This window comes from Strix aluco, chromosome 4 (assembly GCF_031877795.1).
Source record: "Strix aluco isolate bStrAlu1 chromosome 4, bStrAlu1.hap1, whole genome shotgun sequence".
Lineage (NCBI taxonomy): Eukaryota > Metazoa > Chordata > Aves > Strigiformes > Strigidae > Strix > Strix aluco.
In genome coordinates this window covers 48688375-48715011 of record NC_133934.1, presented here as the reverse complement: position 1 = coordinate 48715011, position 26637 = coordinate 48688375, and the positions used below count along the sequence as shown (strand labels likewise).

Sequence of the window (26637 nt, the reverse complement as noted above, 5' to 3'; positions counted from 1 at the left end):
CCTGCTTTGCAGTCATACCAGCTCACCTGAAGTAAGGGCTCCAAGTCATGCAGACATGCCCCAGACTGTTTAAATTCCATCCCAAGCCTTGTTTTATTTATGGGTTACTTTACACAGGTTCCAGCTCTGCTGGTTCCTGAATCCTTCCCAAAGTATCTAACTCTTCCCAAGCTTTAGAAGAGGACCCTGAAGGCCTCACTCAGGGCTGAGAATCATCTCAGATTGGCAAGTGTGTAAGACTGCAATGCCTAAAGTATAGGTGAAGATGTAGCCTGTGATATCCACAGGCATGTTGCCATGTCCCATTCCTCAGTCCTTCATCAAACTCAGGATGTGTGCAGAACTCAGCTCCTCTGGAAATCCGAATGTGTAGTAAAATAGGACATGGCCTTGACAAATAGAGGCAAAACTAACATCTCTTCATTCAGTACATCAACCATTTAGCACTGACAATTGCATGGTAAAGAGAGCTTTTCGTTTTCCTTTAGTTATTACTCCCAATTTCTGACAGCAACTAGGTTTGGTCACACTGTATGTAAGAAAGAACCACACCGTTGTACAGGTAACTATTTTAGAATGTCAATTTGATCATGTATTGACAGACAGGGTGTAGACTAGGAATAATGTTTTTTCAAAAACTTGCCTGGAGAAAGCAGTAATTCTGCTTGGCCAATGAACTGAAATTCCAGTGAGGAATGGAGCGTTTCTATTTCTGATGACTCTGAGCAATTCCAGTAACTCTAATACTGTTAAAGCACTGAGAATTGCCCAGGCAGTAGACCTGATGCATAGTCATGAAATGTGTTTCAAAATTATAATGAGGTTTTTATGACTTGCAAAGAGTCTTTTTACAAGCAAACTGAAAATATCCACCCAAACCAGTTATAGAAATTACTTTCCCTCAGTAACTTTCTAGTTTGCATTCTTCAGTTTGGGGGAATGTTTGTGTTAAAAGCTCCCTTACAGACAGTACTCAATCCTCCAGTTAAGTACAAATCTGTGCTTGCAACAAGTCAGTTCTTATGGGAAAGACACTGGATTTGTGACATAAATTGTGAGCTCACCATATAATTGAGCAGGAAGGGAACATGGGATGTGAGAAAGACATCTGTTTATACAAAAAACATTTGATCCTTATAAAAAAAAAAAAGTAAGAGAAGTTACTGAAAAAAAAAAAATCACTTTACTAGCACTGCTATTTAAAAATTACCCCATTAGGACAGGTTCTCAGTAATGCACCAGATCTACCACTGAGTACATAGTACTCCAGGCTTCTTTATTACAACCACATCACTGGGTTATGTTTCTTCCAGCTAAAATCAACAGGAGCTTTGTCACTGTCCTCACAGAGAGCAAGATTAATATGAAGTATTCCCACTCATTCCCTGACCTCCTCAAAATCTTGTACCTGTGGAAATTTAATAACAATGTTCAAAAATGAGCCCCCAATGACTATGAACTTTACACTGACTTATGATCTGAAGAATCTTACAGGTCATAAATGGTGCAGCTTTTTTATTTTTTTGTAGTTTTTCAAATCTATTCAGACAGCTGCCTACAGATGGTTGCTTCTGCACTGCCACCAGCACTTCTGCCTAGTTTTTTTGCTGGTCTAGGCAATGCACTTTTCAGCTGGCTCCTTTTTCTCTGAACACAACTACTCCCATTAATCTTTAGGAAAACTGGACTCTCAATCCAGAGCTGCAGCAAGACAACCAGACACCATTAACAACTTAACTACCTTTGAGAGACTTGAGCTTGCAGATGAGGTCCAAATTTTTCAGCATCACAGGACCACAGGAATGAACTTGGCAATATCTGAAGGTCAGTTTAGCCCTGTATCATTCTCCACCACTGAGCAATAGTGAACACTTGGGGACAGGGTACGGGTACAGACAGAGTCTTCTTACATTCTGAAAAATTGTCATAAGCAACAATTCACAAACTTCTAGCTTTAAAGCTTGCATTCATTTAATCACATGTAATACCCTTACCCTATGTCAACTTGTCTTACTCCTTTTTTTTTAGCTTATCTGTCTGGCCTCCAAAAGGTTCGATGGCAAGACTAATTATGACATATGAAAAAGCACTTTATTTTAAATTGTCTGCCTGATGATTACATTAGCTGTCCCTCCCCTTCTGGTACGATGAGGAACAATGAATAATCATTTTGTGTTCATTTTTTCCACTTAGAGTCTTACAACTCAGATATTCCTGATGTGGAAGTCAGAGTTTTTGCAGTTTCCACAAATTTGTCCTGAAATTCTTTGGAAAGCGGCTTATTTGGCACCATCCTTCTAGTACCATGCTGCCCTCAGAAATTTATTACACATTACACCTCTCAGTCCAACAATATCATCCTGGAGTTTCTTTAGACTTGAATACACCCAGCCTTGTCAGTTTGTTACTTTTACTCATCTGTCCTAAAATGCCTTTTATTGACCCCTCAGGTTAGGACTAATATGAGGCTCTATTGCCTGTAAAAAAGAATCAGCTTACTTTGAAAACGTCTTTATCACTTCTGTGTTGAATATTGCTATAACCAACTTTCCCCCCCCTACAGCCTAATTCCTCAACAGGCCCTTTCTGTATAATCCGCCAGTTCTCTCGCTGGCAAATGCCTGGCTTTTAAAGATATATTTTAAAGGCTTTTTTAAAAAAAAAAATTAAAAATTAGCTTTTATGTTAGCAAGGTAATCCTCTGAATCTATTTTAGCCTGGGTCCTTGGGGCTTTCTATGTAACTAACTTATGCAGAGTTCTTGTGCTCCTTGTTTAGGTAAGAGATGCACTTTTTGAAGGGTGGCACTTCTAAGTAAGCCTTTGCCTTTGCTTGCCCCAGCGTGGACATGAGCATCGAAAAACCCCAAATCGATCACTCGACATGGTGCGGACAGTGTTGCAGCATCTCCCGGATGCTGGGAAAAGGGAACTGCAGACCTACTTCAAAATAAAACCAGCTGGGGTTGACAAACTTTCTTTTAAGATAACATACTCCCACCTAGTGGCTCTCTTACATTCAGGAAAATGCAGCGTCTCCAGCAAATGGGGGAGTTAACTATGAAACTCGCATTTAAAGAGGGTAAATCAGATATTTACTAAGTTGACGTAACTGCTCAGTAGGTTTAGAAACGAGGATTTTGAATTCTTGTTTCACTATTGTAACATTTAACCAGAAATCAGGAACAGTTAAACTGCGTAACACTGATTTTGTTTATAGTTGCCCACAGTTTTTTCATCACAGTTTTGGTTGTGTGACTAGGCTTTGTAGGAAAGACAATAGCTAGATACAGAAAGGCATTTAAAAATCATTCTGTTAGCTGTACTTAATGAATACCATAAAAAAACCCAAAGATACATCATAAGATTCTATGTGTGTATAATATACAAATATATGTAAATGTGTATATATATAAATGAAAAAAACCCACATAAAACCCAGAGGTTATATTGCTTCAGACTTTCTTAATTGTGTCTCCAAGCATAGCACTACATCCTTAAAGCCTCAGGAAAACTATAAAGAAAACTACACAGAAGTATCGTAAGTTGTTTAACTATAATTGGCATTGATAGTCCAGAGTTTCCTGACTTAAAAGCTAGTTAGCAGCTCACAGCAGCTGGATTATAAATTAAAAGGATGTGAGCTTGATAAATCAATGCCTTTTAGGAGTCTCAGAATAAGCTGGAATTCAAAGCCAAGCATGAACAGCCTAAAGAAAGAGTGGACTCTTACCACTTTTCAAACTACAGTTAAGGTATTTTAAATATTTAAATCTAGAAAAAACAAAAATTAAATCTTGTTCTACACTGTTGCACTCAATGTAATTTATTTCCAGAATGATTAAATATTCAAAAGGTAACGTGATATAAAAATCTTCAGCCTCCCTGCTAAGTTTCCAGTTAATGTCTAGGTCAGTTCAGGTATGACCAAAGACTTTACAGTTTGATGTCTGATGCCTGTTTGGTTCCAATACTGAAAAATGCTCTAGCACTTTCACAGAAGCTACCATAAATTCAAGTATTTTCCGACAATATTTGCAGAGAAATAAAAATCTGAGCAGTGACTGAGAGGGGACTGTCTCCCATCTTTCTGAGCCCTCTGGTGAGTACTGAGACACCGGTGGTGTGGCAGAAGGAAACCCGCTCTGTAGGTCTGTGTTTCACATCCTTGTGGAAAGAAAACTTTGGTTTCAGCATTGTTGGGGCACTAGCCACGTTCAGAAGCACTAAAAATGTCAAACCTCTTTAATTGCTATTGTACAGATGTGCGGAGGATATTCTGCCATTTCAGAATTCATTTGAAACGTCTGCCTAAAAAGCAGACGGGAAAGCATTCTGTAACAACGGAGCAGTACTGCAGGACGGGACCCTCCATCTCCCTTGGCCCTTCCCTCCTTCCCATCCTTTCTTCCCTTTTGTTTTCCTGACATTCATCTCTTCTCCCACCAACTGTTTGTGGCATTACTTTTTTCAGCAATTCCCATCTGCTTCTTCCCTCTGGAGGTTGGCTGTATTGCCGAAAACTGCGGTTTCGTGTAGTGATTAAAGGTATGGCTTTGTCCCACAGGGACCAGGTTTTTAGAGATAAAGCGGGAGCAGAAAGCAATAGTTCTGGAGGTAATGAGGGGAAAAACAAGCAAAGAGATACAATCCATTATGCACATTTTACATCACTCTGCACTCAGCAATATTGGCTTAAAGTTGATTTAATTCAGTTTACATCAGTGAAATTGCTGATATTATTCATCTAAGTGAAGACAGAACATGCTTCAGGATCCATTTTTTCATATTCATTGCATATCTACATGTTAAAATCTTGTGGCATGTGTGTCTCAAAGTGGTTTACAAAAAAAAAAGAAAGCAATTGCATATGTTTTCTCTACAATTAATATTCTGTTTTCCCAAATGCTTATTCCTGCAGTATCAGATATTGTAATTTTAGATTTAAGTAATAGTCCAACTTTTTTAAGGCAGAAAGCTGAATGGGAACAAACAGCACCTTTCAAGAAAAAAGACCTTTTAGGCACTACAATGCCTTGTTTGGAGGATCCTACTGAACAGGCATTGCAGCTACTTGATAAAATGAACCCCAAAATAAAATGGACTGATTGACTGAAATGAAGTCTTTCTAGACAGCTTACTATAATTAGATTTACAATCATATTATGTCTAGGTTTTCTACAGAGACTTTTGTCTAAACTTCAAAGGACGTCTGCTTCCTTTTAAAGTCTTTCCACTACCTACATATCAACCTGTCAAGAGTGCAGAAATACTACATACCCTCTTTTCCTGCTCCAGGCTATAGTAAAATTTACACTGACCAAAAAAGCTTATGCTTCTATTAAAGTGTATTACAACTGCAGTAATAGCCCACTACAGGAATATATATGCTGGGGCTTGCTAGCATTCCAATGAAACAGAAGTTAAAAAACATTAAGGGCTTCTGTGTTACAGCTACCTAAAATAAGTTAGAAGGAAAAGAAAAGCAACTGTCTGGTGCAGTGCTATAAAATAAAACGTGGAAAAAAAAGACCTCTTTCACATTTTCAAATTTAGCCAAAGGAATAAATGGCATAATCTTGGCAGGACTCTGCCCTCGTTCCTCATCTGTCAGATTTGTGACAGTTTCAAAAAGACATTCGTGAGGAAACTAACTCAGTGTTAATAGGAACTGTATAAAGCTTTAGGGCAGATAGCATATTATTTGCAATTTAAAGTAATTTTCTAACCAGAATTTGTGCCAAATGCTTTTTGTAAATTATGCTGTACCTCTTGTAAAATAATCCTGAAATAAATTTTTAAACATCAGGTTTAGAAGTTAAACAGCTATATACTATGGTACTGATTCAATAAAGCAGTAAAAAATTAAATACTCTGGTAAATAACATTGTTCTGGGCCTGGTCTTCTTTCCCATCCTTTAGTGAATCTTCATTAAAAATAAGTGTATTAAAATATGGCATCAGTTTGGATGAGTGGTGTTTATATATGTATGGGGAGAGAAAAAGAAATCACAACAGTGAGAAACTGTCCCTTCGTTGCAAACAGTTGTCACTCCTAGAAATGGGAATTAAAATGTTCATCGTCCTTCTCCTTCTACCACACTTACCCAAACAATGGCTACTGATAGATGAGTGAGATATGTCTTTTGAATGCACAATACAATCAAGTACTATGTGAGAGAAAGGGGAAGAAATTAAAACAAGGTGGAATTCACTGGAGGCAGTGCCTACTTCGAGGAGGAGAGAGGCAGCTTACCCCCTACAACTGTTCTGACTTGATGGAATTATGCATTGTGTTAAAGGTTAAAAGTAGCTAAACCTAACTTTTTAAAACGGGAGATTGACTGAAGGGTTTGCTCAGTGAGGATTCTGTTTGTTGTAATACAAGAAAAGCAATGTTTCAGAGAGCACTGAGGTAACTAGTTTTGATTTAACTCTGAGAAGCTTTCAGGTGCAAACTCTTTTTTGAAGACCTGAAGTTATCAGATATACTGCTTGATTTAATAAAAATATTGTATTCCCCTGTAAATCTTGCCTTATCAGAAAAAATCAAAATATTCAGCTCAGACTTTATCACGAGTCACAGCAAAATCCAAGACAAATACAGGTTAGAAACAGTTGTTCTTAGTAAAATGTAGTAATACTGAACAATTAGACTGTCAGAGAGGAAAAAGCAGCTAGCAGCTGTGGGCAAGGGGCTAGTGAGAACTCTGATACCCAATTAGCATGTGGGGAACAAAGGGGGAAAAGGATCATTAATTTCTTTTGGAGAGGCAGGGGTCAGTGAGAAAAATGAGTTTTTAGTTCCTATGTGTGACTTTGGTGTTGAATAAGAGATAATAATGTGGACATTGAATACTTTTTGGTTATTTTGATTTTCTCTTTTATTCATGTCATGTCATAAAGTGAAAAACCTGATGGCAAATTTGTGTTTTCCTTGAGACCTTCAGCTGTTAAGTGCTGGAACAGGTTAACATTTCCAGCTGGTGGCTGTTCAGCCCCACTATCCTAGAGCAGCAAACAGTCATTTGTACTCCAGAAATGGCTGTACAGGGTAACCCAGTCAGTAAGATGTCACTCGCACGAAATACAAAGAAACTGCTGAGGAGTTGTGTTGGTTTGCTGGGGGTTTTTTCACTTAGAAGAGATTGTCCACATTCTTTCAGTGCCTCCCACCAGCAGTAACAGCTGAGACACATGGAGTTTGCTGCCAGGGAGTGAGCAGTTTCCAAGGTAACACAGATACCTAGCCGTAGTCAAAATGCCCCAAACTTTATTTAACTTGATATACCCCAAATTCATTCCTATTAAGAGGCTTTGTGGCTGATTTACATGTGGTCAAAAACAAGTGGACACCTGAAATGAAAACGTGGTGAAATTTAATCTTGAAGACAATAGTTCTGGTACCTTGGCCATTCAGAACTTTTAAATGGAGGCATGTAATTTGTAAAATACATGATTAGTCTATCATGCCATTATTAATGAAAGGATAATAAGCCTTCTCATTGAAAAATAAGCAAATTTGAATAGGTAAATGTCTAATATAATGTGACAATTTTATGGCAATACACATTTAAAACTAGATGGCTAAAAGCTCTGAAATATATTCATAATAAAGATGAATTTGCATGTCCCAAAGTTAAAATTTCTGTGATTCTCTGCCTTATTAGTAAGTACAATTGAGCATTTAAATCTTAGGAAAAGGGAAGAAGTCTTTGGTGAAAGTACTTTGGCTTTGAGGGACTTTCATTTGCTAGATGGGGAGAATGGGCCACAACACTTTCAGAACAACGAAGAACTCACAAACTAATCCCCTGCTCTTCATTGGCCCTGGTCTATTTGATGTGTGCCTGTCAATGTCCTGTGCTGCAGCCGCACGGCTGTGACCCCTAAGGAGTTCTGGTAGTTCAGGAGCAGTGCTAAAACTGCAAGGCCTCCAGCCCAAATGCCTTGCAAAGTGCCTGTAGCTGTTGTTCAGCTAACATGGTTCATTTTTAAGAGATTAAGATATTAACAAAACAATAGGTATTGAAAACAGACCTATTTCACTTAGGTATTACTGATCAACACGGACCCACGCAACACCAAATGCTCTCTAAAGCACAAGTGCACACTAGAGCATATCCTAAAGGCCCAAATACACCTTGTAAGAAGCCAAAAGATAGAAAAACCACCAGTCAAATTCTGAAAAGCTAACGGTGAGCAGAACAAGGGGCCCTCCTTCTGGAAAGGGGGGGGGGGGGGGGGGGGGGGGGCGCGGCGGCGGGCAGCCAGCAGACCGGCCCTCAGGGGGGAGCTCTGAGCTGGCGGCGCTTCCCCCCCGCCCTCAAGGCGCTCACGCGGCACAGCCACAGCGCAGTTGCTGCACGCGCCCTAACGGTATCCTTTCGCCCAACCGTCGCCCGTTTTAAAAGAGCTCGCGTGCCGCCCTTTGCCTTGCTATGACTGGCTGGTATCGCCTGTCAACTATACCCGTGCCCGCCCTAGCCGCCTGGTGATTGGCTAGGTGGGGCAGAGCGAGGGAAAGCGGTGGCTGCGGGGTGGGGTGAGGCGAGTGTGGCGGGTGGTGGAGGTGTCGGCGGAGTTGGTGCGTTGGCCTTCACTGCCGCTGTTGGCGTAGGGCGCTTAACGGGAGAGCAGGGGATCGTGCCGCGGCTTCGCCTCTCTGGGGATAGAGGTGGCTTCGGGTCCTTGCTGTGCTGTGGGGAAGGTCGGAGGCGGTGTCGGGGACGAGGGCGTGTGGAGACGGGACTGCGAGGAGAAGGGGCTGTGAGGAGACGGGGCCGCGGCAGCCACCCTCAGCGTGCAAGTCGGCGAGAAGAGCGTAGGGTATTTCCGCGACTGCTGTTCCTCTCTTTTTTCTCTTCCTGTCCTACATGCCGTCTGGCCTCCTCAGGTGGCGTTTTTTCCCCTGGGGCTTGTCCCTGGTTCGCTTGCTTCCTCTACTGGTCTCTTATCCTAACTCCTCAGTGTTTTTTCACCTCTGGGAGCGCTGTGGACACCCTCATCAACTCCCACAATTTTAATCTGGTGTCCCCTTGCTGCTCTTACAGGTAACATTTGTCTTGGCTGGATGTTTGAACTCACTGAGACAAAGGGAAAGTTAATTTATCTCTCCCTTGCCCCAACTTTGTTGTGGCCTGTTTCCATACCTTCTTATGCCTGTAATTGCGGAGAGAATTCCTGATAACGTAATCTTCGTGCAGTTTGTAGGCTGTGAAACCTTGCTGAAAGGAGATGGGACATCATTTGTAGCAGATAAGAGTCATGCTGTTTCTGCTGTTGCCTGTCGGGGATTTTTTTGTGCTTTACCCTGTTTACTTTCTGGAATCTCATTTTGATGAAGCCAGGAATTGTCTGAGGTTTGGCTTTTTTAACGACCAGAGCAGTTGCTTTCATGGATTCCTGCCCCAAAATGAGTGCCAGCTTGGTAGAAGAGACAAAATATATATGTATCCCCACCAAATGTCTTTTTCTAGAATGGAAAAAACTGTATTCTATCACAAATCTAATTAAGGGATGTGTAGAGTCTGTTTACTTGATTCAAAGCACATTTGAAATGATTAAGCTGGTAGGGGAGGGGATAAGTCCACCTCTGGATAGTAATATTGCGTAACATGCCTAAATGTGGTACTGTAAGAGGCTTAATCACCCCATAAATACAGTGTATAATCTTTTGAAAAACTTCAATTTATGCAAAGTCACTTTTAATTTGTGATACTGGTGTGGTGTTCAGTGGCATGTGTAAGTGAGGAATAAAAGGACTAGCAACCATGGGAATGGTTAATGTTTTGAGCATGGAGGCAAAAACTTTAGTGTGACCGGCGATCATCTGAAAACCTTTATATATAGAGAAGGGTGGGACAACATTTGGTACGTTAACTACTATGTATGGCTTTATTTTTACTAATTCTTGTTTCTGCTAATGGTAAGGAGTTAGCTGTCAGGTAAAATAATGTGTAAATAATGGTGCTCATTTGGATAATCAAGCTCAAAGCGATAGTTTAGTTAGTACAGAAGCACCAGAAGTGACAAGCTGAAGAGGAGAAGGTGGCTTCAGCTTCAGACTGTAGAAGAAGGGTGGAATTGTAACTGGTTTTGAATTCTTCCGTCCCTTTTGGCAGTGTTCGGTTCAGTGCAACAGGTTTGAATTTTCTGCAGCACTTGAGATAATTGGTTTCTTGGGACCTTGAGTAAGGTGGAGGTCTAATGAAGAGACAGATCATGTGAATGCTCATGCACTCTTACTGTCCTTGATTTAGTTTCCTTTATTTTCTGCTTTCCAGATACTTTATTAATTGAGGCCTTAACTATGAAGACTTTGTTCAGCAAATAATAGTGGGTTGACAAGAAACATTTGTGTGAAATTTAAGCTGGTTTTAACTGTTTTTCTTGAAAAAAAGAAACTGCTGATGTCTCAGGACATTATTTATTGGAGCGTGATCCTGAAGACAGACCAAGCTGAAAAATATAAGGGACATTAAAGAACAAACAGGAGTTGCAGCTTATTTTTCTGGTGGTATTTTTTTGGCACCGTTTCTTCTGGAGAATGAGTGTTACAGCACTTGGATGTACCATTTGGACAAAGGATTGAAGAAGAGGATTGCTTGTCTAAGTGTTGCAGACCTTAAGGCAGAAAATCTTGATAAAAGAAGACATAAATAGGGGAAAGAAAAAGAGGCAGTGGAAAAAAGAAATCTAACTTGAAAGCTAATTATTTTTTTAGGGGCTTGACTAGTAAAGTTGGTAATTACCAGATGGGTTCTTTGGTGTGGTTGTTTCCCATCACCTGGATGACAGAAACCTAAAGCTGTTGTACGAGATCTTGGCATGCCAGGGAAGTAGTGAATAGAGTAGCAACAGCCATACTGAGAAACTTTTTCAGTTTTAGAACTTGTGAAGGTCAGGAAAATAAGGACCCCAGAGGTGGGATTATTTCAGCCCCTTAGTTTTGCCAGACCTGCGTAGTTTTATTATATATTGGTTTTAATTAAGTTACTTTTGTTCATTAATTATTTGAATTATTTGTATTAATTAGGTGTGAAATTAGTGTATTTCTTAAGTATTTTTGTACTAAAATACAGTTTTAAAATGATATTTCTATAAAATGTTGTAAGAAAGTGGAACTTGTCACTTCAGGTAACATACAGGTCTCTACACAACTGATAATTTGGTTTATGAAAGAATTCATTATTCTACTTGAAGGGCAGCATACTTAGAAAATAGTTGTGGTACCACTTATGAAAGTTTGAATATAGAATATATAGCTGCTGGTTAAAGTTCAAGATTATCACAGCTACAGAACAATGTTTTGAAAGCAGATATACAGATAGTAATAGTTGGATGTAGGATTGAAGCCTTACGCTAAACAAAGTCACCGTAAATAGGCAAATGTAGCATAAGTTGTTTTTCTGTGCTTTGGTAGCTTCTGTATACATATAACAGCTTAGAACTATCTGAATTGAAATATCTGCAATGTTTTGTTGAAAGTATTGCAGATATGCATGAGGAAGATAAAGCTGCAGCAAGTGGATGTGGCAAAATGCGAAGTGGCGCTCAGAATGAGGCTGCTCTACTGGCTCTGATGGAGAAGACTGGATACAGCATGGTTCAAGAAAATGGGCAAAGAAAATTTGGTGGTCCTCCACCAGGTAAGCATTTCTTTTGAGATTATGAAGTTGGAGTTTATTTTATGTAAGGAGAGCTCTATTGAATCAAACTGAAAATTTGTGTAGTCTTGTGTCCAGTATCTTGACAGTGACCAGTAGTAGATGCTTAGGGAAAGCGTGTAAGAAACACAACACATATAGGGTCCTAATATGCTTTGCGGTTTCCAGCAGTTTAAGATCTCTTGTGCTAGACTACATTGAACATTTGCTCTTGGTAGATTTAAGAAGTCACAGCTTTAAAAGCAGCAAAAGTTGACAGCAAAACAAATGCGGAGCTGAAAATACTGAGTATGTACTGTATGACTGAGAACATGCTTGAAAAGGGAAAACCAGGTTGGTAATAGCAGGCATAACCCACTTTATTTCTTGTCTTACCACTTGCATTGGCCTAACCATTTTTTTACAAACCTCTGGTCTCTGAGATAGCACCAGTAAAAGTAATCTAACCCATTTTGTTTTCAGAGTTGGCTAATCTGTTCTTCATATCTAACATATCCCCCTGCCGCCCAACCTTCATTCAGAGAAGAAAAAATGATAAATGCTGAGCTTCTGGAGCTTTAAACACTGGATGTGTTTTTAACAGTGAAGTACAACAGTCAAGAGTTTGTTATTCATGTGTTACTGTTCTTTCACTTAATACACTGGAAAACTGAAATTGTTGAGTATGTATCCATGTGCAAACAGAAAATAACTGTTAATAAAAATCCCAGAGAATAACAGAGATTGTATTGATGCTATAAAAACTACAGTCATCATCTTGGTTAATTTATGGTGGTTTGGGGTTTATAGTCATGGTGCAAATGGGAGACTTGCACACTTGAACTAGAAAGTTATTGCTGCAGTGAAAATAAACTTTGTCACTGAAATGTTTTTCTATATGCCCGATTATATTTCCACTAAAGTCAATGACAAAAAAAAAAAAAGTAGAATTAACTCCTGCAGCATATGGAATATGTACATTGCCATTTGGAAACAGTGACTATTTGATTTAGTAAATATTTTTCAGGATGTTACTGCATTGTAAGACTTGATTTTTTCTTGTGTATTAAATGCTATTTCAAAAACATGTCTGATACTGTGATTAAGTAACTTAGCAGTAATAAATCTCTTGAAATAGCCCTATCCCCTGCTAAAATACTTCTGCTGAAACTGCTGCAGACGTAGTTTATAGAAAACGAGTAATGCTCACAGGTAGTACAAGGATCAGCATTTGTTCAGCACTTTAAGTTTGCTTTCCAAAATAAATTTAAATTGCTCTCAGTTTTAAGTAGGACTGATGTTTCAAGATTGTTCAACTTTAATCCATGCTTATACAAATGCTGGAAACTAGTGGGTTTATCTTGTGCTGCAGAGGCCAGACGTTTGTGAAATAAATAGATAAAACCCAAATGATTGAATTTTATATTGTTCTGAGTGAAGACACTCGAACAGAGGAGGAATATCTTCAGTAGATGTGTATTTTTTTCCTAATTACCTTGTAATTATTCCCCCATTCAAGAGTTAAATTTTATGCTGGGGGGTTTTTCCCTACCAAAATGTCATTTTGTTTTTCTCAGTATGTTAAGAAAATAAGTGGCTTCTAGATCATTTAGTTTGAACTTCTGTGTATCTTATACATTTACTTTCTGCTCGGTTGTTACTGTGTTAAGCCTGATGGCTTTTTTTTGACTAAGACACATTTTCAGAAAAGTATCTGGGTTTGATTTTGAGAACTCTGTCAGGTAGGATTATCTACTCCTACACTTAGCTTGTTAATATGGTTAGCATCTTTCCTGCTGAATTTGGGCTTTATTTCTAGTCTGAAGGAGTTTTTTTTAGAATTTTCTTGCGGAAATACCTAATACTTTTAATTGTCTGCAATAATGCTGTGTCAGTTACCTCTATCTTAACATTTCTTGTTATTCTGATGAAATGCATCAAATGCCTTAAATCTTTAGGAAGCATTTCTTTTATTTTGAATAATTTTTCTAGTGTTGTTGACATCAGCAGTGTAGAAGAGTTTTGCCATTAGTCCTAGTTGTATCACATGGAGTACAGTAACTCTTCTTTTTGAGTCTGATTATGCACTTACACAAGCAGAAAGAAGGAGAGTTCTTGGTGCTGCTGTTTCAGTTCATTCTCACTTGTGGCCTGTGATCCCATATCTTTTTAACCATGCTTGTGAGCAGGAACTGTATTGTTCATTGGTATATGTAGTTTAAGATACAGCTGCATCAAAGTTATTTTTCTTAGGAAGTTTTTACTGTCTAAAATTACATACATACTTTTAATACCCTATATAAAATAGGGAAGCCCCGTGAAATTATTTGGAAAGTGGCGCTGGAAAAAGAACTGCAGGGTATCACTAACTACTTCCTGAGGGCTCAGCCTGTTCTTAAATTATTTATTTATTTTTTTTTACATTATAATTATGATTTTTAATTAGAACATTAGGCAGTATTAAGTCTATTTGTTTGGTGAAGTTACTTTTATTAATTTGATAATTTCTCTGAAACTAAATGTGTTTGGCAAGGTATTTCATAAATCCCATAAAATTCCATAGATTCCATAAATCTGTTCATTGACATTAGTTATATATGTACACCTCTCCTTTAAATCTTCATGTATTATACTATAAATGGTTTTCTAGGCCAGATGAGACTTGCATGTTTGAGATGGCTTGTAAGAAATTACAATGACTGTTTGTAAATCAAGAGTTTCAGTGTGAATTTTGCTTAAGATGTGGTTTCTATAAGCTTGTGTTGCTGCCAGAGGAGACAGTCTCACTGTCAGTTGTGTTTTCCTGTTATTATCTTGTTTTTCTGACTGGCATGCTATCCAGAGCAAGCAGCTGATCTGTCTTCAAAATTGCCCTAAAAAATTATATATTTTTTTTCCACTTCAATTGGCAGCATCACAGTTCTTGTTCAGTTTATGCCACTTGTGGAAAATGTATCTGAAGAGTGTAGTGTAAAAAAACAAAAAGGTTAAGAAAATGAATTTTCGTTGCTTTGGGTCCTCTGCTTAGATTGCTGCAGACATAATGATGTCATTAGGTATGTAAGTCATTAGAATTACATGGAAGAAAGTCTGAGATGGCATAGATCTCGCTAACAGTGGGAGGATTATAACTGTAATGTTAATTGAAGTTTGATTACTTGAGCTGCTGCTGCAAAAAAATAATCCTTTAATCTGTCCTCCAGTGATCATAGAATCTATCATAGAACAGCAGGTTGGAAAGGACCTCAAGGATCATGTGGTCCAACCTTTCTTGGCAAACGCACGGTCTAGACAAGATGGCCCAGCACCCTGTCCAGCCGAATCTTAGAAGTGTCCAATGTGGGGGAATCCAGTGCTTCCCTGGGGAGATTATTCCAATGGCTGATTGTTCTTGTTGTGAAAAATTTTCCTCTTATGTCCAGTCATAATCTCCCCAGGTAACTTGTACCCATTACCCCTCATCTTTTCCACGTGACTCCTTGTAAAAAGGGAGCTTCATCTTCTTTGTAGCCACCCTTTAAATACAGGAACATGGTGATAAGGTCTCCCCTAAGCCTTCTTTACTCAAGGCTGAACAAACTCAATTCTCTCAGCCTTTCCTCGCATGTCAGGCTTCCCAGTCCTTTGATCACCTTTGTAGCCCTCCTCTGGACCCTCTCCAGCCTGTCCACGTCTTTTTTGTATAGTGGGGACCAAAAGTGAACACAATATTCCAGGTGTGGCCTGACAAGCGCTGAGTAGAGTGGGATGATGACTTCTTTATCTCTGCTGGTGATGCCCTTGTTGATGCAACCCAACATCCCGTTGGCTTTCTTTGCTGCTGCAGCTCACTGGTCACTCGTGTCGAGCTTGATGTCCACTAGGATCCCCAGGTCCCTTTCCACAATGCTGGTCCCCAGTCAGGTAGATCCCAGCCTGTGCTGCACTCCTGGATTATGTTTTCCCAGGTGCAAGACCTTACGCTTGTCCTTGCTGAACTTCATAGCGTTCTTGCTAGCCCACTCTTCCAGCCTATCCTGTTTTTCCTGCAGGATGGCTCTCCCTTCCCAAGTGTCCACTTCCCCACTCAGTTTGGTATTGTCAACAAACTGCATCAGGACACACTGGATCCCATCATCCAGATCACTTCTGAAGATATTAAACAGCGTTGAGCCCGACATCGATCCCTGGGGGACCCCTCTTGTGACAGGTTGCCAGTTTGAAAAGGAGCTATTTACCACCACCCTCTGGGTGTGGCCTGTCAGCCAGTTCCCCACCCACCGTACAGACCACTTCTCTATAGACTGTAGATGATGACTCAAGTACCCAGTCAAGGAAACTCTCTGGTCAGTTGGTAACTACTTGAGGAATGCTGCTTTTGGTTAACTGTTCCATGTTTGCTCTGTTAAATACATGTTGCTCATTGGCAAATGTGACACAGACCAGGTTCGTTTGAAGTCAGGAGTCATAACTTAATCCCAGCTGGCAGTGATGTGCTGTAATGCTAATTTAGTAGGCAGCTTTAAAATTAGAAGGGGGAGCTTTTTGAATGGTAGATGGCATTTACTTAGTGAGAGTCACTGTTGAATCATTTACTAGACTGAGGATGATGGTAAAAGTTTGCCTAGTTAATAAATGAGCATTGTTACTTAATTTCATGACTTCCCTACACTGCCAAGCATAGCTTCTTCCCCGTTTTGTCCTAATTAAGGTGTGCAGTTGCTTTTGTCTTTGGAGCCCCTAAATGGTGTACTGTTGGTTTATGTTTTTTTGTGTGGGCAACCTACTGGCATGATGTGAGTGATGGCAGTACTAGCTTGCAAACTGTGTTACTTGCCATGTCCTGTCAAACCTCAGCTGAAGTAGTTACAAATGTTTATAAAGATGTTGAATGCTTTATGAAACAGAGCTGGACTTTTTCCTAGATAAGCCATGGCAGTGTGGCTCCAAATGCATGTAGCTTCCCTGCGTACCATGTAGTTCTTAGCGTACAGCTAATAGATGAAAATTTGTTCTCTGAGAAGGCAAAAATTTCCCAATTCCGTTAAATTTTTCTCACAAGTAAATTACGTGCCCTTTGATGATACTTCCATGAAGGAAAAAGTTTGAAGTTAATTACAAAATCACCTAGATATAATTTATTCTGAACTTCAAGCCAAGTAAAATATTTAATTATGTTCTTTTTTTAACTTGTCAATAGTAATTTTTTTTCACCTTGCCTCCTTATGCTTTGTCATACTAGTACTTACCAAATTTTGTGGTTTTTTTCTACCAGCTTTGTGTTCCTTGCTCTCTCTCCTGCAGAGAACCTTTCTTGTCAAAACTTTAGAAAAAGCTGTTAGTTATGATGTAACTGTTTGCCTTTGAAACTTCTGCCTGATTTGTCTAATTTGTTTAAAAAAACCCAAAAACCAACCAAACTTTTTTTAAAAATAACACATATTTTGGAAAAATGCAGTGCCATATTTGCAGATCATAGCTCCACATTTTTAAATATACGTATGCATTTTTACATTATCTGTTGAACATACCTTTCAGCGTATGTGGCAGAGATACAAAAGAGTGTGTGAATGTCCTTGGCTTAAGGACAGAAGCATGGATCTTCCTGTAACTTTCAGATGGGAACTAGGGACTTACTTGTTCTGTGGATTTTTTTTTTTAAATTTCTTTTTTCCTACCATCCAGCTCCAGCCTGTGAAAACTGTGGTCTGTTTTTAGAGGAAAAGTGTTCAGTCTTTTTGGCTATTGAAGAAAGGATGGCTCCATATCCTACCTTCCTTAGGGAGTCCTGTTTTAGTAGATGAATGAAGAACGTGGAAGCAAAATGTTTGGACCTTTTGAATGATGTCCAGGAAGAAAATAAATCTGCACGGGCACCCTGACCAAAATTTCTTAAAATATGGTCAAAAAGTGCAGAGAAACATTTGCAACTTTAAAATGTTAGAATAGAAAATACCACTTAAGTTCTTTCTCAGTTATCACCTATCAGTTGTATTAATAACTGACATATAATTTTAAGGGGTGAAAAGTGATCGAAGTGTAGACTCTTACAGCAAACCTGTCAGTGCTTTAAATAATGTTAGGTTCAGTGGGTTGTCATACAGATTCCCCTGAAAAAAACAGAAGATGGAATTAAAAGAAATACAAATTGTGGGCTCATGGCGTTTTTTTATCTAAACATAACAAAAATTAGAATTAAATAACAGATAATAATATGCTAGTTTTAAGACTAAAATAAGTAACTCCCACCTCCAAATTGGGGGGTGGAGTGGGGAGTACCTATCTGGCATTTGTACTAAGATTGTTGTTGGATAATTTATTTTAAGGTTGGGAAGGTCCTCCACCACCTCGTGGATGTGAAGTTTTTGTGGGTAAGATTCCTCGTGATATGTATGAAGATGAATTAGTTCCTGTTTTTGAGAGAGCTGGGAAGATCTATGAGTTCAGGCTGATGATGGAATTCAGTGGTGAGAATCGAGGCTATGCTTTTGTGATGTACACTGCTAAAGAGGAAGCCCAGCTAGCCATCAAGATTCTTAATAATTACGAAATCCGTCCAGGGAAATTTATTGGTGTCTGCGTAAGCTTGGATAACTGCAGGCTATTTATTGGAGCAATTCCAAAAGAAAAGAAGAAAGAAGAAATACTGAATGAAATGAAAAAAGTTACAGAAGGAGTGGTAGATGTCATTGTTTATCCAAATGCCACTGACAAAACTAAAAATCGTGGCTTTGCTTTTGTGGAATATGAATCTCACAGAGCAGCTGCAATGGCTAGAAGAAGGCTAATCCCAGGTAAACCTGTTCGTAAATAAATTTGAGTTTTTGGGGGAGTGTCTCTCTCTTATATGGGGGCGTGGTGTGGTGGATCATCACTATTTTCCTTAAGGTATTTTGAGAGTTACAAAACTGCAGTAATGCCTTTCAGGTAAACTTTTTTGGTTCATGAATCAGGGTTTTTGTGTTTGGGGTTTTTTTTGTTGGTTTTTGTTTGGTTTTTTTTTTAAAGAAGCTGAAATTCAAGCAGTTCTGAGAATGAAAGAGCACACATCTCTTTTTATAAACACAAGTTACTGTAATTTACACCAGGATATCTGTTTGCTTGGGCACACATCCAGTTTTCATTAGCATGCACTAGTCCCTGCACATGAATTCTCTTAAAGCTGAACTTAAAAAATATCATGCTTGGAATGTGTCCCTTATTTCTTTTGAGTGTCATGAATGATGTTATTGATGTTTCATATTTTAAAAATGTTTGAAAGTAGGTCTTTAATTTTTTACTAGAAAATAATTTTACGAGTTTAACAAGTAGAAGATGACTTTTTCTTTGCACCTCATTTTATACATTTTGAGGGTGGGAAAGTAAAAGGGATAAAATAGACAAAGAGGAGGGAATAGGTAAAGGTACAGTTAAAAAAGGGAATTCTAGAAGAGAAGTTAAATAGGGAAGAAATAAAACAACATAGTTGGAGAAGCAAAGTCATTAAAATGGATAATATAGCATTGGTGTTGCTGAAATGAATGACAAAACTCCCTGTATTTATTAAGGCTAAGATGTAGGCAAGTCTTGCATTAACTGCTGATAAGAGTGTTAGGAAGGAGTGTTACGTAAGACTTACACAGGCTTTGTAAAGTAAAGGGAGAAATACGGCCAGATCACTGAATATAAAATAAACTAGTTGTGTGATATGCAAAATGTTGGCTTGAAATGAGTAACAAGGTGGGATTTTTTTTCAGTTTATGGTTTTGGTGTCTGCTGCAACATAGAGTAAGGCTTGCGCTAGTGCGTATATATTTAGATGACTTTTTCCAGTTGTTGACCTTACTTTTTAAAGTGGTAATATTATTAAAAAGACTGTGTTTACTAAGTAGTAAAATAATATGTTGCTTATGGTTGCTTTATATATGCATGTATATGCATGTCACAAAATCACAAAGTCTGTGTTTTGACAGCTTATGGTGAACCCAAAGGGTAGAGATTTTGAATCTTTGAATTTTTTTTGAGTCTTATTTTCTTTAATAATTTCAAGTAGCAATATTTTGCATATTTTGCTTAAGTAGATGCAGGCAACAAAACCCAGTTTCGTGTGACATGTATCATGTTTGCTTTTTATAGAGGTAGTTGATAAGAATGATTTTGTGTTCCATTGCATATTTCTTATTGATGTAATGCTTCTTTGCTGTAGGAACATTCCAGCTCTGGGGTCATACCATTCAGGTAGACTGGGCAGACCCTGAGAAAGAAGTTGATGAAGAAACAATGCAGAGAGTTAAAGTATTATATGTAAGAAATTTAATGATATCTACTACAGAGGACACAATTAAAGCTGAATTCAACAAGTTCAAGCCGGGAGTAGTTGAACGTGTAAAGAAGCTGAGAGACTATGCTTTTGTTCATTTTTTCCATCGTGAAGATGCCGTTGCTGCTATGTCTGTAATGAATGGAAAGTGCATCGATGGAGCTAGTATTGAGGTAACACTGGCAAAGCCAGTTAACAAAGAAAGTGCTTGGAAGCAACATTTTAATGGGCAGCTAAATCCTGGTTCTGAAAATCTCTTAGGGTTTTCTAACAAAGTAGATGGCCATCAAAAATCCTTAGGGAAACCAGCACGTCTTTCAGTTTGTCTTAGTGGTCAGCATAGTCCAGGCCTCTCTGAAGTTGAAAGATGCACGTACCCTTTTTTCCCAGGCATAAAGCTTACTCCAACTAGCGTGTATTCTTTAAAATCCAGTCACTTCAGTTCTGCAGTGATGCATCTGGATTATTTCTGCAATAAAAATAACTGGACACCACCAGAATACTACTTGTATTCAACCACAAATCGGAATGGGAAAATACTCCTGGTGTTCAAGGTGCTTATTCCTAGTATTGCAGATGGTTCCCAGAGTTATTTCATGCCAGACAAACTCTGCACAACAGTAGAAGGTGCAAAGGAACTGGCAGCACAGTTCACGCTTCTACATCTAGGTAAGTATAAACGCTTTCAATTAGTTCTGAAGAACTGAAGCTAGAAAAGTTACTTTAAAATTGTTCTTTGTGTGTATTTCTCGGCATGTGTGTGATACCTTTGTATAAAGTGTAAGTTAGTCTACAGAAGAATTGTTTCTTGTATAGTCAGCTGAGTCTGAACCATCAGGTGAGAGCACTGAAGAAACACTGTGTAAGCATCTCTACAGTGCAGTGCTAGGGTTATTTTTGCTTACGTTTATCTACCATAATGATTTATAAGGAAGAACTAGATGACATGTTTAATTGACTTAGGTATAAGGTCATCTGTGTGTTGATTATAGTGCTGAAAATTTATTTGAAAGGCTGTCTATGTTCTTGATTTATTATCAATAGGGAAAACAGAAGTGGTGGATCCATATTCAGATAAATAAATAGGTTTGGGAAGATTTTTTTTATTCACTTTATAGATGTTCTTAAGGCTATAGCAGAGTATCATTACATGGCTCTACATGTACTATCTTTGGGTAAAGAGTGCTGTCATTTTTTTTAACCAGAAAATGGGAGAAAATAGAGATATAGTTATTAATAATTACTTTCTAAGTTTAGATCTTCATTTTTATATATTCAATTTCTTAAAATTAGAATGCAACTAGTAGAAAATGAAGGTTTTTATATTATAAAAAGCTACAGTAAAATCTGTTCTTTTCATAAGTAAGAGTACAGATCACTGCAGTTCTGACAGTGTTATCCCTGTTGCTCTATAACGTGAAATACATAAATAATAAAAAACGTAACACTTCAGCTATCTAGTTCCCGGCCCAGTGTTTTTCAGAACATTCAGCACACAACTGATTTCTAGTGCCAATTTTTCATTAGTAATTATAGTCATCATCTGATCAAACTTCATCCTCAAAGAAATAAGAATTTTGACTCTTTGGGACTTGGATTTGAAGGCTGTTACAGAGCCGTACCATAATGGTTTGAAAACTCCTCATACCTCCTGGGAAAGCTTCGTATAATTTATTCCACTTGTTCTTTTGAACAGTTTCTCTTCTGCTTAGCTCTTTTTCTTTTTCTGGCCTTTACATCCTGGTATATTTGAAGATCAGAAAGGACTGATTTTTATAATTTTGCAAGTATTACGAACCATCCCATAATTTCTCTGATCTGCTAGAGTAATGTTCTTGTGTATTTGTTGCATGGTTTCTTTCAGCAAGACTAGATCAGTAGATGCTGTATCATTAAATGAATTCTTAGTAGTCTTTTGTAGGACAACATAAATATTTTTCTGTCATTACAAACAAATGTTTCTAATGAGTCCTAGAGACAGAGGTTTGGTTATTTTCTTTTTTTCTTCTTTTGGTGTAGAATTCTGTCTGTGAAGAATTACATTGGAGATGATAGGCTTGTTCAGATAATACAAACTAATTTCTTGTCTAATTGTGTGTAGAAAGCTGGGGGTTTTTTGGGTTATGAGTTTTCTTGTCGTTTGGTTTCTGGGGTTTTTTGTTTTATTCAGAACTGGAGCAATGCCAAAGTTGTTTGGGAGGGAGTGTTTTGGGTTTTGGAGTGGTGGCAGGCAAGTTCTTTCCAAGTTTCTTATAATACCTAGGAAGTTCAAGCACGTTGTGCTTCGATTACTCTTGTTTCCATGTATTAAGACTGCTGTGTTTTTTCACATTCTAATTTAGAATATCAGCCTTCTTAAGCCATGGATTTCCAGCTTTGAAAGGAGTGGCATTCTCTGTGGATAGTGGCTACTGCATGTGGGGCGGACAGTGTCTGAGGCATCAGACTTGATGATCCTGTATAGTCAGCTCTGGATAGAAGCACAATGAGATCATACACTACAGTAAATAATCCTTTTCTGATTAGCTGTGCATGCATACAGGGCCCAGGACTGTATCCACATGATTTAAAGCTTGATTCTGCTTTAGGAATGTAAGGAGGAGAAATCAGAACAGATAAAGAAGTGTTTCTTAAAATGCTTTTACTTCATAAAATTTTGGCCCAGTGAAACTAAATTTTCAGAGATATGGAAACTGAAATAGTAACTGAAAGGTTAAGTGGAGTCCTGTGTTAGTGATGAGACTTTCTGTTCCTGAGAAATGCTTTAAGAAAGACTTTTCTGTTCCCCTCTATTGCCGTCTCCCCCCCCGCCCCCCCTTTTTTTTTCCTTCCTTGTTTTTTTTCTCTCACCTATTCTAGTTTTGGTGGATTGTAAAAGTTGCTGCTGATAGAAAACTGTTAAAATAGCGTTGCCATCCTTCTCTTCCTCATACTGCTATTTAGCGCTTGCTCTGAAGGTCTCTGGTGAGATTTTTCTTTTGGATGAGTTTGTAGCAGACTTATTTCAGGCTTAACTATGATGCCTTTTTTTGGCAATGCATGACTGAAATGTAAACAAGATTTTCTTCTTGCTTAGAATCTTGCTTCTACTTTGTTTTGATTTTGCGTGCCCAAAAGGTCTTACAGGAAGGAGAATCTCCAAAATGCAAAGCCTTATACATTGTCTCCGCTTCAGCAGTGATGTTTGGTTTTGCATTAGTAGGTCGCCTTTAGAAGGTGATACTTTCAGATGGTCAAAGTGATGAGAATTACTTATTTTTAATAATAAAGTATCTGTGCCTGGTTTTGTACACACTGTGGGTGGCATTTTACTGGTTGAGTGTCTGTTCCCATTTTTTTCTAGTTACGAAAATTAGGGCCGTACCTTTATAACCTGTGTAATCCTGAACACAAAAGATAAAAAGGATGCTAAACTTGAAATAATGGTGTGAGACTCTCCTTCTTTAAAGAAGAATGAAGACAGCTTCAGGTTATATACTTGACCATGCATACCTACCCCTTTTGTGGCTTAAAGATAGCATTATCTAAAAATATTTTCTTTCCTATACGTTTTTGGGAAAGAATCACCAGAACAATTAAAAAAAAAATTAGACTGAGAATGATTATTCACAGCTGTGGTCAAATCCAGAATGCAGATAAGTTGTAGAAAAATTAAGGAAGTATGTGTTGAGATTTTTATCTCTTCAATTATAGTTACAAGTGCTATAGGGAAAACATTTTACGGTGAATTTAAATTAACTATTTTAAACCTTTCTAGCACTTCAGTGTACCATATGATTACAATTCATGTGAATTCTTACTTAGAGTTCCCAAATCCCAGGTTTGTTTTTAAAAGCTGTCTACCTAATGGCCTAGTGCTAGTAATGCTGTCTCGTTATCTTTGAACTATAAAACTTTTTTCTTTTGATGGCCTCTTTGGTTTCTTGTTTCTGAGGATTTGGCCTCACACAGAGTGTGCAGAACCCTATTTCAAAGCAAACATGCATGGCTGACTTTTAAAAGATATACCTTCCATGTTGATAAACACCCTCTTTTTGATGTTGGCATTGTCATGATAGTGAAACATAGTTGTAAGGAGCCTAGAAATAGAATTTCTTTTCCCTATCTAATCTACAGAAGTTGTTTTTATTCCAACACAATGTTGAAAGAAATGTCTGCAACTGAAGAAGAGTTGCTAGATGTGACGGAGAATCCCTCCTCACTGAAGTGTCTGTTGTATGGTTTCGCATGTTGAATGATGCTGCATGGATGCAGGTGTTGTGTGGTTTGTGGGTTTTTTTGCTGGTTTGTTTTGGTTTTTTAATAAGCAGCAGTGATTTTGAGAAAAGTCTGTGTTTCTTCTTGGAAGCAACTTACTATAAGCATGAATGTACAAAGATGACACAGGGAATAATTCCTTCTGGTAAGTAACTTAATTTTTTGGTCCACTTAATTTTTGATGATGTGTATAGGTATTTTTCTTTTTAAAGCAGATAGCAGACTAAGGTAAGTGAATGAGAAGGGGCTGCTTTGACAGAATTTTAAAATTGCACTGTTATGATTAATAATCTCAAAGCACTCTGGCTTTTTTTTGGTGATATGTATTTACTTTCACATAACAGAATACTTGGTTATTACTGCATATAGTAGTCCTGGACAGCAGTACAACAATTAACCACTTGGTGTCACCTGAATATTTTGAAAATGATGCATGGAGAAAATACAGAAAGCTATGATTTACTAAAAGATAAGATAGGTTCATGATTTATCTAGTAATCTTAAAACATATCAAGGGAGTGAAAAAAAGTCAGATTTGTTTAAATATATGGAAATTGCATGTCTAGATGCCCATTTGTGAGAAGGGGAGCAGAGCTACACGTTGATGTTCCAGAAGAGGAATGGTTGTGGGGGTGGGATCCAGACTAGGAAAAACCTGAATGCCCCATAGAAGAAAATAATACCTTCTTCATTTAGTTTGAATCTCATGTCAACACAAATAAGTCTGTGTCTTTAGAAGTTACACAACACCTTAGTGTTGTTTGCAAAATGGCGCTCGGCTGTTAAATGTGGTATCCGGTTAGAAGAACATGTAAGACTTCCTACTCTTGCCTGTCCTGGAGGCTGACTAGATGTGATGCAGCTCCAATTTGGACTGTATAGCTGGGCTAATTAGCACAGACTCTATATTCCACCTCTGGTCCAGAGGCAGTGTTAGTGCAGAGTCAATCCCAAAATAGGGAGGCGTTATGTATAATTCAGGTCCTTTGCATCAGTAACGTAGCTTTATAGCTTATGGAATCAAGCTGGCTCATTCAGATGACTTCAGAGTGCAGGCAGAAGAGAACTCGAAGTTGCATAGATGTGTGCTGAATTGGAGAACTTCTACCTCCCTTTCTTTAGTAAGAGTAAACATCTGAAGCTTGGAAAAGCAGAACATTCTTCTGAGAATGTTTGGGTTTGGGCTTTTTTTGTTTTGTTTGTTTTGTTTTCAGTTACTGCTGGTGGAATTCCACTGGTTTAAGGAAATACCAGAAGATGTCAGAACCTCTTTCTAGTCCTTAAGATAACACCCTCTGTAGCAAAGGCTGAGTCCTGGGGAGTTCTCTCCCTACTGAGCGTGACTTAAGGGTGATGGGGAGGAAAGGAAGAAGTTTCGGTAAAGTTTCCTCAGTTTTGGGGATCTGCCCGGTTTTAAACATGTATACCACAATAGGGTATTCTTTGTTCACTCACACATGCTATTCCATGTGGCATCTCACTAAGACACAATTTAAGAAATTAATTTTTAGGTAGAAGAGAGTATTTAAAAGTATTTAACAGAAAGTATTTAAAAGAAAGTAGGCTGATAAATCTCTGAATCAAGGAAAAACATTTTAATAACTAACTGTAGCATCTAAGTTACAGTTTAATTCCAGTTCACCACATAGGATGTATATAGTAAACAGTACTGAAGCAGATGGAGCAAGCATTATATCTTACTATTATGAATTCACTCATTTAAGCTTCTTAAATACTGCATGCAGTAGCAATTTACAAGTCAAGGATAAAACTTCTATAAACTAGTTCAAGAGTCTGTACTCAGCATCTTGGAAGAAATTTATCAGTAGGGACTGCTGTCTTAGATTTTGGACATTAAACTTGAAGTTCAAGCAAAATGCTTTTATTTTACTGTTTTATTGTAGGGTTTTTCTTCACTTCAACACTGCCTTGGTTTGCTTTATCAAAATTAACTGTATTGCTGTTGGAACAAGCAACAGCCTGGTACAAAATGTAAGATGTTTAAAAAAATACAGAAATTGCTGGCTTTGTTTAGCAAATACAGATGATAACTGGTGATTGGTGTGTTTTGTTTTTTTAAGTGATTTTTAGAAAGACTCAGAATGTAGTATAAGATGTTCCTTTAATAGTATGAATTTAGAAGTCTTAAATGTTTATCAGATGATGGTTTTTATCACAGCCCCCAAGCAAGCATATATAACTTTGCTGTCCCTGAATGCACCATAGTGGGATAGGGTGAGTAAACCTCCTGGGATTGTGTTTGGTGCAGGTTTTTACCCCCTCAAAGGCATTGTCTTAGCTGCACTGTTTGGGCTGTTCATTAGAGAAGTTGGTCTCAAGGTTATTTCCCCACATACACACCTATGAGAAGGGTTGTAAAAATACTCTGTCTGGTTTTGGGGTTTTTTTTGGTATTTTTGTGTTTTGGTGGGTTTTTTGTGTGTGTGGTTTTTTT

General features: G+C 38.1%; 1 protein-coding gene across 1 annotated transcript; it reads left to right on the top strand.

Annotated features, from left to right (window-relative positions):
• Window positions 1–11499: 11499 nt before the first annotated feature.
• Window positions 11500–26408, top strand: RBM46 (RNA binding motif protein 46). The gene is made up of 4 exons (XM_074821415.1): window positions 11500–11650; window positions 17953–18420; window positions 19812–20594; window positions 26362–26408. Exons 1-4 carry the CDS (start codon window positions 11500–11502, stop codon window positions 26406–26408), a joined length of 1449 nt encoding a protein of 482 aa, XP_074677516.1.
• The last annotated feature ends 229 nt before the right edge of the window (window positions 26409–26637 follow it).